This window comes from Durio zibethinus, chromosome 21, assembly GCF_047325235.1.
Source record: "Durio zibethinus cultivar Kanyao isolate XHJ-2024 chromosome 21, ASM4732523v1, whole genome shotgun sequence".
In the NCBI taxonomy this organism is placed as follows: domain Eukaryota; kingdom Viridiplantae; phylum Streptophyta; class Magnoliopsida; order Malvales; family Malvaceae; genus Durio; species Durio zibethinus.
In genome coordinates this window covers 3,384,656-3,396,584 of record NC_143182.1, presented here as the reverse complement: position 1 = coordinate 3,396,584, position 11,929 = coordinate 3,384,656, and the positions used below count along the sequence as shown (strand labels likewise).

The following is an 11,929-nucleotide window of genomic DNA, read 5'->3' as shown; positions in this document are numbered from 1 at the left end:
TCTCTAATAATTCATCTTTTGCAATATTTTAATAGCACTATATTGATATGCAAACCTGAAGATGGAGTTGAATAATCAATGCATATTATAGAAGTAGCATGTTTGTGATCTTTTTAAGAAACATTTGCATATGTCCTACCCAAATCATGTTTGTATCTGCACTTCTAATCAGTTCTATCACCAAAATTTTATTTTTTTCTTGAAAAAATCTACTTTTAGCACCTCAATGTTTCTATCTTAGTTATTTGTATCGTGTGAGGTAATAAATGTTTGTTGAATAAATTCTTTTTAAGTGAACTTACAAATTTAGGAATATTTTGAATTTCGAACCGACAAATAATTATCAATTCGCATAAGCAAGTAGCTGGACAAAAATATTGAGGCAAATATCATTTCTATGTAGCAACCTTATAAGCTCTGATGAGGATATTTTCATTTTTTTCCTTGCTTGGAAAAGATGAAAGAGGCTTTTTCCATTAAAAAGAAGAAGATTAAAAGGGCAGGAAATGGAAATGATGGATTGAGATTAAAAAAAAAAAAAAAAAAAGAGCCAGCGAAAACCCAAATTTGATACAAAATCTTTTGGGCTAAACCTGGTTAGCTCATGCTAAAGAGTAAAGTCCATAAGGCAAAACGTTACTCTTTGAAGCTGGATTTCGAGGCCCAAAGAAGCACCCAAACCTGAACAACTTCTGAAATTAGTTAGAGTCAATAGAAGTCACCTTGGGCAGTAAAATTAAGATCCTTACTCTGGGTTAGGAATCAAGATTCTTAAAAGAAAAAAGTCTCAATTTGTCCCAGCTCTCAAACAGAGTACGGAAAAAATTGACATCAAACTCCAGTGTTGGCAAAGGATGCTTTGACTTCCTTAATTTAATGTGTCAACCTTTTCTATTAATTGAAAGTATTTGACACATTCACAAAAGGAAATCTATGCGTAAAACAATTGTCACTTGAATGCCAATGTATGGAATAATTCCCTCTTTCGAATGCTCTCCATTCCATCCCATTGATAAATCGAATACTTATAAATTGTATATATACAAAGAAATTTTGTCAAACATTGGCATATATGCAATTCTGCACCTATTTCAAAAGCCGTTCAGCTTTTTTTTTTTTGGATAAACTAAGCCGTTCATTTGGACTATAGTAATCAAATCATATATTTAAATGATTTACTTAGACAATCGATCGGCATTGAGCTGATTGTATTGAGACTTGAAATATTCGGACGCGCACAAAATCCCTCTCATCCAATTGGAAGAAGGGGAGATCAGCAAAGGCATGGCAAAATAAGAAGCCCTAGAAAAGCATTCCTGGAACTTAATCAGATTGGTGAATATGAGAAGTATTATCCATCTTTCCCTTTTGTTTTTTTTTTTTTTTTTTCCGGAGCAAGTTTCATGGATGGTCCTCTAGAATCTAGATCCCTTCGCATAACATAAGGTAATAATACCGAGTATAAAAAGCTGAAATGTCTTTGTCATCGTCTTGAATGTACAGTAATTTCAAAGGAAATTGTGGTACAAAAAACAGAAACTGGGGTTAACAGCGTGTAAAATTGGAATATTGGTAGTTGGCGAAAAGTTTTAAAAGGATACATGTAAGGCCAATTGTGAATTGCAAACATAAAGGTTTTATCCTCCACTTTTATTACACTCAGAGTTTAGCATATATACTCATAATTCTCAATGGAAAAGGGCCTGGACATGGACTGTCTTCAATTAGGCACCACAAAAAAGTGGTATTGAAGAATCCGAATCCATGTGCCCTTTAGCCATCACTCATATAACTCATATAGTATTATTAGTTTATTCTCAAAAACATAAGTACTGTAGCCTAAATTAATCCAAACAAACGAAAGTAATTAAAACGCCTTTGATGTTTTGCTTATTTTTCTTCTAGCTGTTGTAGCCATTGGTGCGTTCCTTGACATGGAATCCGCCACCGGTTGGTTTTCTGTGGAGAGAAAGGTGCACACCAGGGTCATGGTGAGTGCATGAAGAATTGTAGACAATTGAGTTATTAACGCCTTGCACATTGCTGTTCATGTATGCGTTCATGGGCGTTGTCTTTGATGTGTTGCTCTTGCTATTGCTCTTGTCCTTCATCTTGCGATCACCTTCCTCACCGCTGCTGTAGCTTTGGTAGTCACTGCCATCGCTGCCTGTTTTAGAAGAATTGACCTTCTTTTGGAGACGATGAGGACTTCCCTGAAAGCCATTTTTCTGGGGTGATTTAATTAATTCCATGAAAGCACCTTTGTTTTCACCAGCAATTGTTATGACCCTCATGCCGCCATCCTCAGAATCTGAAGAAAACTTCTTGCCATGATCTTTCTCCTTCTTCTCACCATCCTTCGACGGTTCTTTCTGTCCATTCAGCGGAATGCCAGGCCTGCGAGTGTCACCAAGATCCTTTTGAGAGGCACCAAATAGCCATCCCTTGGGCTTGTCAATCGTCTTTTGAATGAGCACGGTCTTTTGTTCTGCCTCAACAGGGATCTTGGGTTCAAGCTCAGCTTGAGCTTTCAACTGGGGAGGTGGGAGAGTTAAAGGAGAAGGTGGCGGAGCAGTTGGTGGTTTGATCTTTGGTGATTGAATTGGAGATTGTATGGCTGGTTTGAGAAATGTGGTTGTTGCTTCTATAGGGGTAGGCTCACGAGTCGTGGTCGTTACGGAGGAGGCAGGTTTTTGGGTTGGGGAACGTGTCACTGATGTTGTAGTTGGAACTGTCTTGGCTGGAGAAGTTGGTACAGAGGCGGTTGTTGCCAGTGGCTTGGCTGGAGAAGTTGGTACAGAGGCGGTTGTCGCCAGTGGCTTGGCTGGAGAAGTGGGTACAGAGGCGGTAGTTGCCAGTGGCTTGGCTGGAGAAGTTGGCACAGAGGCAGTAGTTGCCACTGGCTTGGCTGGAGAAGTTGGCACTGACGCAGTGATTGCTGCTATCAGTGGAGAAGTAGTTGGCCCGTTCTTCCCTGGGGACCTTGTAGTTCTTTTATCAGAAGGGGAAGTCGGCTGAGAAACTCTACCAACAGCAACAGGGGATGTTGGAACCGAAGAAACACCACCCGCAAGTGGTGGAGCAGCGGTGGGTGCTTGAGGTTGAGTTGGTGGAGGCTGAGCCTGTACTGCAGGCCTGAACGCAGGTCGAACAGTGGTTGCTCGTGGCGGGGCTGGAACGGGTTCAGGGGTTGGAGTAGGTGCTTGGGGTGCTGGCCTTGCTATGGATGCTAAACGAAACCAGGGACGAGTTGGTGCCGGTTGGTTTGACATAATGGGAGAAGTTTGAAAAGATTTAAAGATCAAAGGCTAAAAACTAAATGTACTAGAAATGACGAAAGAATGGACACAGGCATAAATGGCTACCAGGATGTGTTTATATAGTAATCCAGGTTCAACTACAAACAGGAATTAGGGGGGAAAAAAGAATAAAAAAAGGAAAAGATCCCATAACGAAAACGCCCAAGCCATAAACCACAGAAAGAAAGGCATCCAACCGGTGGCAACTAATACTATACTTGAACAGCTGACAAAAGTTACATCTTACGACAGGCATCAAATGGAGTAATTTACAAGATTTTTCTTCTTTTCTCTAGCCTGGTTTAGACAAAATTTACTGTCTGGCTGGGGTTTCATAGAAATTAAAAGTTCTGTTTCACTACCGACGCCTTGTTTTGTAAATCAGATTCAATTAAAACAGAACTGATCGCATTTCCACGTTAACAGCGTACAATAAGAATTTCTTTGCAGTGTTTCTACAAGTCATTTTATGAACATTTAACCAGAGCCCAGAATAAAATAACTTGTCCGTATAATTTTGGAATCCTTGGCCAACCAATCTGATTGGATTGGACCATTTTCAATTGCTCATCCAACACGGCAATCTTAATTCCATTCTTTGCTGAAATGGAAAATATTCTTTGAATAAGGGTTGTGGAATTCATGAAAGATTATTAATCTGTAACGAAAACATTTTTAAGGAAAAGTGCTCCTTACTTTTTATATTAAAAGTTTCTCCTTTGCAAATTGAAATAGCTCCACTAATTTGTATAATATTCTTAATTTCTTATGCATTAATCAAAGTAGTATTGCGTCTAATGGCTGCTATCCTTCTCCCATAACCACCACAACCGTTCCTTTTGCATGAATGAGCTGGGTGGCATTTTCAGCCTGTGCTTATGATGGCTACACTGACATATATATATAAATTCTTAACCATTCACAGCACAAAAGCTTCTTCAACGATTCCTCATGAGCCGCTTAGAATTCACTCAACCGTGACATAGATTCTTGCTAGAGAAAGTTGATGCCGTTGCTGTCTGTTTCTTCCTTCAGACTTTGCTTGCTGAGACTGGACAGAACAGATTTTGATGCTATGCGCTACTACTAGTTTAGCTCTCTTTTTTAACTTTTTAATTTTTGGATCTTCCTGTGTCTTTAACGTACGGATAGGGTTGCTTTATACGAATAAAGAATATTTACTCTTATCTAATTACTTGACTTGGTAACCAAGCACATCAGAGAATTGCTGTTATTTAGCTGTTGATTGCAACAAAACCATCGTTTCCACTACCCATTGTTGCAAGAGAAAACAAACGAATTCCTGAGGTGGGACCTTGGAATATGAACCTCTTTTACTTTTCCTTTTTTTTTTTTTAAAAAATTAATCAGCTGTCAAAGATGAAACGTAGCATTTACTAATGAAATCATATCATCTCTTTTGTTACAAATATTCAATTCATAGACTTTGATATGCAGGAATCAGTACTTTCAGATGAAACACTACAAGCTTTACAAAGTTGAGTCTTTTGTCATCTATAAATAATGAATTATTATGATATCTTTACCATAAAGTAGATTAAGGAGTAGTGGTGCTCTAGTAATACTACTAATGCTAAAAACCTGTATCCCCTTTGAAAAATGCATATAGCCATATACTGTGCAGGTTAACTGTCAACCCTCTCTCCTATTTCTATAGGGCCTGCAAACAAAAACAGCTTGGGCAAAAGATTTTGTTCATTTATGAATTCTCGATATAGACTCGTGCTATTTCTCTGTGCATTTGAGCATTTGAGCCACGTGATGAGGTGCCTAGAAGGAACCGAAGTACCAAATAAGCATACTGGTATTGATTCCTTGAAATGCATGCCAAGCTCAATATAAAAAGCAATTGGCTGAGGAATGAAGCACAATTGATTGGTTACCGATCAAAGCACAAGAATCATAATTGCTCTGACATAATGCATTATATGCTTAATTACAAAGTTACTTGCTGGTATCACACAAGGGAGAAAGGCAGAAGCAGAGAAGAAAACTGAAATTGTTGATGATAACGACGTCCTAAGCAAAGAAAATAAACATAATAACAGGCAAGAGAGGTCAGTCTTGCAAGGTCTGCACTTCAAGGCCATTTAGTAAATTCAAAAACTTTGAAAACTATATCTATACCAGTGGGGATTTGCCAAATAAAAAGTGTAACATTTATTGCATTCAATGCAATGTGAAGGCTCCTTGCAGTCTCACTCCCTTTCTGCATTGATGGTACAAGCGCTGCAGCCGCAGCCCATAGCACTGTAATGGCTGTAAAACAAACACCAAGCCAGCAAGGTAGAGTCATTTCCTACTCACTTCAAACTAGTTGATGTCAGCAACCTAAATCTTGCATTCCAGTTTGTGATTACACCATTTTGTAAAAGGAACCTAGAATTCAAAAAGTACCTGCTCCAGCAAACAAATGGGGGCCTGGGAAGAGCTTTCCTGTCCTAAACCATGTATTCACACCTCCACCAACAGACTCAAGAACCCCAAATGCTAGCAGTATGGATCCTGCATTGAAGTGTCTATCCTTGTAAGACCCTTTCAGCAACTCCTTCCTCTCCTGAAGTTAAATTGCAAATGATCACATAGTTTGAGGACTTTGCACAGAAACCACATAGAATAGCAAGCATCTCAACATGAAACAAGTTAAAGTAATTAGCTAGTAATCACATATAAGGTCTAAGGAGTTAAACCACATAGCTATGATACATTTTCACCAAAAGAATTTTGTTATTTCCGTTAAGTAGAGTTATCCCATACCAGTAAAGTTCAGAGTTTATGTTGACCTTGCATTCAAGTTAAGCGTGTCCAATTGGTTTTAGCCTTTTGAGTTGGATGCTTGATAATATCATTTGAAATTTGCATTTAAAGTCTACGTAGAAATCATTATATATCACACAGCACTACCGTTAGGATTCAGTGACAGAAGTGGGAGATAAAATCTTGACTTGGTGCTCAAATATTGGGATTTTCAAGTTAAAACTATATAAAAATTTTGTTGTATATAGCAAACCTATAGCAAACCTCAGTGAGCTGCCGAATCTTGAGTTCCACGGGAGATGGAGCTGCTTCAACTGGTTTCCCTTCCGGGGTTACTGGATTGGGCTTCACTTGTTTCTTGAGCTCATTAATCTCAGTCTGGACGGTCCTGACTCGCCTCCATTGCCAACCCAAGTACCCAGCCCACAAAGTGTAAAAGAACAAACTACCCATGACAATGGGGTGTATAAGTGCAAAACTTCTACCCTCCAAAATCCCAAACTCTCCATTAACAGCAAGAGCCTCCTGTTATTCGTTGGAAAATCACATTAAATTACCTCCAAAAAAAAGAAAAAAACAAAGAATGAATAGATTGTGCTCCAAAATCCAAAACAAAGAATGAAGTTGAAGAAGTATCGTATTTACCTTTGTACCTAAGAAGAAGGGCAATGCAAGCGTTGTAAGGGGAAGAGAAGCTGATTTTAAGTGATTAATGGTTTCAGTGATGAGTTTTGGAGGGTTAATTGACTCATTGGAGATAATATGCTTTGATGGTTTTGAAAGAAATTGTGGATGGTGTGTCTTTTGCGGTACAATCGGGAATTTCAGTAGGTTGAGTGTGGCTGCCATGCGCTCTCTGTCTTCAGGGGAGCAGAGAGAAAAAGGGCAGAGGGCATACAGATCAATCTAAGAAAAGATAAGGAACAAGAGATTTCAAGGTGTCTTTTGCAGTGACGTGGTTTGCTATGACTTGCTTGTAAGATGGGCCCCAGCAGTTTACATTTTAGGCCGAGATCCAACCAGGATCAGTAACAACACCGGAGCCCTCTACCGTTGGGCTGCACTTCACTTGACAAACGTGTGTCAGATTCAGACACTATTAGGCTGACAACTAGAAGCTCAGGAAATCATATTAATGGAAAGCTTGGTTCAAATTTTCTATATTTAATTTTTCTTGGCAACTTAAAGACAATTTACTTCACCTTAAAAATAAAAAATCGAAATTTAGGCCCAAAAAGAAAAGAAACCAGAGCCCGGTGCTAATTCAAAAAAAACCAAATTATCTAAAGGACTTGAATTTTAAGTATTCAATTTTTAATTTTTATTCTCTAAATATTAATTTCATAGAATTAAATTAATATTTATCTCTTCATGTTACTAGTTCTTTTATGAACTGTTTCCTCCATCCAACATTTTTCTTTTTGAAACTTACTTAATTATTTACAAAGGTAAAGTCAAAGATTCAAATTTGTTCTCAACTATCTATAGCGAAAATGTTTTACATATCTTCAAAATTTTTTTTCCAATACAGCTAAACACTCGGGGCAATTTGAAATTCCAGAGAAAATGTTTTAACAGATTCTCAAAACAATTAAAAGAATTTGGGCATGTGAGAGGTTGAAACATCAAACCATGGTGATGCTTATATCTGGGTTCTATAATATGATTGGGCCCATAATTTGTGTGTAAAATTTTATTTTCATATTGACCGATGATGGCTACACTATGAATGCAGGCAACAAGCTTTCCACCTTTTAGTTAAAAACTAGCAAGAGCATTTAGTTATTATTTTAGTATGTATTGCATTTAACTTAACATTATTTAAATATAAAATGATTATTGTAGGTGATAAATACTAATCATTAATAATCATATAATTTTTCATAATATTAACTCTACATTAAAAATTATTGAAAATGATATGAATTCAATTACAATAAAAAAAATATTTCTAAGGAAAAACACAGATTTCTTTCAAGTCACTGAAGGTAACCCAATGTCTTAGACTTCCAATGGAATTTGAGACTTGGCCTCACCAAATCAAAATAGTTTAGCTTGATCTTTTGGTTGTCACTTGTCTACCTAATTTTCTAAACTAATATGTTTGTTTACCCACAAAAAATAAAAAATAAAAAAAACAATTGGCTGTCTTGATTTGATGGAGTTCTTGAGATTTAAATAGATTTCTATTTTGGCAATAAGGCATTCAAAATATTGCCACATTGCAGAATGGTTACCGATCATATCATGTGTTGATGAGGGCGCCTTGTTATTTTCTTTTGTCTCTACCTAATTGTTTGATGATATTAGGTGACTTGTAGCCATAACCATCTCTAATCTGAGAACTTTCCATTCTCCTCATATTTCACTTTCAGTTTTAGAATATCTCGAATTATATCATCTAGTCTGCTGGTTTGGTTCATAATTACATCTATTGCTACACAAGACAAGACAAAGAAGCAATTAAACCCAAAAAAAAAAAACTATACCAGGAACGATACAACAATAACAATAAATTGGAGGAAAATAGAACAATAATGGAAGAAATTAAGAGTCTTGCTGATGACTGAGATACGATAAACCCATAAAACCCATGGGCGGACTGGACTGCGTGAAATGGAGATGAGAGCAGGTGGGCCGTGAAAGAGCCAAGCAACCCATGGATTGGGATCGACCGATGATAACTGGTCGATATCACCTCACAGGCTTCAATGATTTCAGTCCAGAGGTTTTGGGATTTGGATCCATTGCACTGTCGCATGCAACGTTCATATTTTTCATGGTTGATCATCACCATCATCTCTGCTGACAACAAAATTTTTGTGAAGCCTAATAGTACATTTATGAGTCAGATGTTTTTAGCAAAAGACATACCCATCAACTAAAACTGATGAAGTTAGCTACTTGCCTATAAAATACAAGCACAACTTGGATATTTTCAGGCTAACGATTTTGACAGTATTTCTATTTGGGTTGAGAGGAACGAGAGATTAATTAGTTTCCTTTCAATCAAGAAAAAGTTTAATATCAGATGCATATGAAATCATTTTGCATTAAATATAGTTGTAATTATTTTTCCATTCATATTAATTAATAACATGTGTATCTTATACATACTGATCTCTATGGATTAAACTCGTAATTTTCACTCCGAGATCTCAAATTTTATTTTATAAAAAAAAAAAAAAAAGAGAATATGAATATGTAGAATGAAAAAGAAAAGAAAAAATTAATTCATTAAAGTTTAATTAAAGCAAGTTTGGTTTGGATTGATGAAGTTGCTACTCATGGTCCCCGTTGGAATGTTGATTTTAACTATAGCTTAATCAAATTAAACTAGTTTTTTTTTTTTTTTTGTGTAATCATGAAGGATTTAATCAAAGAAAATTTAGAGTTCCAATTTCCAATTGTAATTGCTAGTATAAATGGATTGGTACTGTTTATTTCCCTTTTATTCTTCTGCTTCTTAGTTGATTGATTTTATTATTTTTATAAATGAAATTTTAACTTAAAAAATATAAAAAAAATACAAATAGAGAAATTCAAACTTCATTCGTGATTTCGTAAAAAATAAATTAATTAATTTTTAAAACTCGAATTCAAATTGATCTTATTTCATGGTTTGGCTTAATGCAAATAATTAGTCAAAGCATCATCATTAAAGTCTAATGTCAGCCTTACCTCTTAAAATATAGGCAGCTCGAACCACAAAGCAAACCATTTATCATTTTCCTCTTAGTCAAGATTAATTAACCGCAGGCTACATGCATAATTGGGCACTAGGCGGCACGCATAAAAATGCTGTCCGTATTTGCCCCAACAAAAAGCACAAGTAAGTCCAAAACCAGCCAATTAAAGTAGGAAATTCGAGCTTGCAAAGTTAAAATTGAGGTTGACATTTTAACAATCGAGTTAAAGAATTCATTTCGATTCTTCAATCATGCAATGCCGTGTGAATTTCGTTCGCATAAACAAGTTTGAAATTCAAGATTGGACCAAAAAAAAAAGGAAATTGCTTAGTGCTTAACCTTTTAGATTTATTAATCAAGTTACTCTTTTGTAAAAGTGTCTTTTCTGCAACAAAATTCAAATGGTGTTTGATTTTGGAAAACCAATGTAATTTTTTATTTTTATTTAAAAAAAAAACAAAAAAATAAGAGTAAAAATGTGTTTGATAATAAAAAATATAATAAAAACAAAAACTTAAAATGTTTTTGGTAATGAAAAATAAAATAAGATGCATTTTCATTAATTTTTTAATTTATATTTTGCAATTTAAGAAGTTGGCCTCTATATTTGAATACTTTTGAAAGTTATTAATTAATAAATACAGAGGAAATATCTATTTATATCAATATAAATTTTTTTAGTTTTATACTTTTTTAATTATTAATTTCAATAAATTAAAAAGATAAAATTAAAATTTTTTTTTTACTTGTATCACTCATTCCTTAAATTTATTAAAATCAATTATTAAAAAAAGATGTGAAAAGCTATAAAACTTTTTTATGTAACTTGATATCTCCTTATAAATATATATTATATATTTTAATTAGATGTAATTAATAATTATTTATTTTTTCTTATTTTGTAAATTTTAAAAATAATTTTTGTTTTCATTTACCAAATACATTTTTTAGAAATCAACAAATAGAAAAATGACCGAAGAAAACAAAAGATAGGAAGAGTACTATTTTTAGGAAATGCAAATAAAAAATAAAAGTAATTTTTAAACCAAACATAGTCTCATTTTTCTCAAAATTTTATGATTTCATATAAATTTAATAATTGAAAACATAAAACAGTGATATAAAATAAAATAATACGAAAACATATATATATGTGATATAGATTTAAATTTAACAAAAATTATATATAAATTTAATAAAAAAATATTTTATATTTTTTATGTCAACAAAATTTTTAATATGTAATTTTAAAATAAAACATAATATAATTCATAAATTATCAATATTTTCATAATATAAATACACAATTATCAAATCTAATTCATACATAAAATAAGATCAAAAGACAAAAATAATCAAAATTTATAACGTGGGTCATCTTTAGAGACGGTAATCAAGTCCGTCTCCGACGAGTTTCGACCCGATCCGACCCTATAAGGTTGGTTTTTTTTTTTTTTTGAATTTCAAGTTTCGAGTCGGGATCGGATCGGGTAAAATTAAGTAATAATCGGGGTTGGATCGAGTTCGGGTATGCTTAAAACTCGACCTACCCGACCCGACATTATTAAAATTTTGTTTTTTAATTAATTAATTATATATATATTTATATAATGATATTTTTAAATATTTATATTTAAAAAATAATATTTTATATTTAAAAAATAATATTTTATTAATTTCAGGTTTAATCGAGTACAATTTATATAATGTTGGATCGAATTTGGATATTAAAAAAAAATTCGGATCGAGTCGAATTCGAATTTAATAAAACATAAAATCAGATCGGATTCGGGACGAGCAAAACCTGTCCCGAATCCGACCCGATGCCATCCCTAATCATCTTAACCACAAAAATATTTTTATTAAGAATTAAGAAAACCATTAAAAGAAAAGTGCAAAAAAATACAATCATTCCTATCCCGCGTAAGAAAAAAGTATTGATTGAAAAGAACATTAATAAAGTTTGATTACGTCCAACGTAATGAACTTTAGAAAATATAAAAAAGAGGGTAATTAGGTTGGCCACTTTCACGTTCTACTTTGAAAATTTTTGCATTAAACGGTGGAAATTAATGGCACTTTGCTTCTTGGCTTGATACTTTGACCCCAGATTGCCAGTTCGTTTACAGTTCAACCTTTATTTTTTTTAAGTTTCAGTAAGTA

The 11,929-nt window shown here is 34.2% G+C and overlaps 2 protein-coding genes across 2 annotated transcripts; both read right to left on the bottom strand.

Annotated features, from left to right (window-relative positions):
• Positions 1–1,613: 1,613 nt before the first annotated feature.
• On the bottom strand, positions 1,614–3,763 carry LOC111306388 (uncharacterized). The gene has a single exon (XM_022904273.2). The coding sequence runs from the start codon at positions 3,270–3,272 to the stop codon at positions 1,902–1,904; it is 1,371 nt and encodes a 456-aa protein (XP_022760008.2). The 5' UTR covers positions 3,273–3,763; the 3' UTR covers positions 1,614–1,901.
• Positions 3,764–5,195: 1,432 nt separating this feature from the next.
• On the bottom strand, positions 5,196–6,993 carry LOC111305978 (uncharacterized). Its single transcript, XM_022903863.2, has 4 exons — positions 6,723–6,993; positions 6,342–6,602; positions 5,718–5,877; positions 5,196–5,579 (listed from the first exon to the last, which is right to left on the bottom strand). The coding sequence occupies exons 1-4, from the start codon at positions 6,924–6,926 to the stop codon at positions 5,401–5,403; spliced, it is 804 nt and encodes a 267-aa protein (XP_022759598.2). The 5' UTR covers positions 6,927–6,993; the 3' UTR covers positions 5,196–5,400.
• Positions 6,994–11,929: the final 4,936 nt, after the last annotated feature.

Bases quoted from the DNA above. Each gene is read 5' to 3' on its own strand.
- LOC111305978 (XM_022903863.2), bottom strand. From the start codon at position 6,926: ATGGCAGCCACACTCAACCTACTGAAATTCCCGATTGTACCGCAAAAG. The intron at 5,878-6,341 runs GTTTGCTATAGG...ATTTAACTTCAG, and splicing joins AGATTCGGCAGCTCACTGAG to GAGAGGAAGGAGTTGCTGAA. The intron at 5,580-5,717 runs GTACTTTTTGAA...TTTGTTTTACAG, and splicing joins CCATTTGTTTGCTGGAGCAG to CCATTACAGTGCTATGGGCT.
- LOC111306388 (XM_022904273.2), bottom strand. From the start codon at position 3,272: ATGTCAAACCAACCGGCACCAACTCGTCCCTGGTTTCGTTTAGCATCC.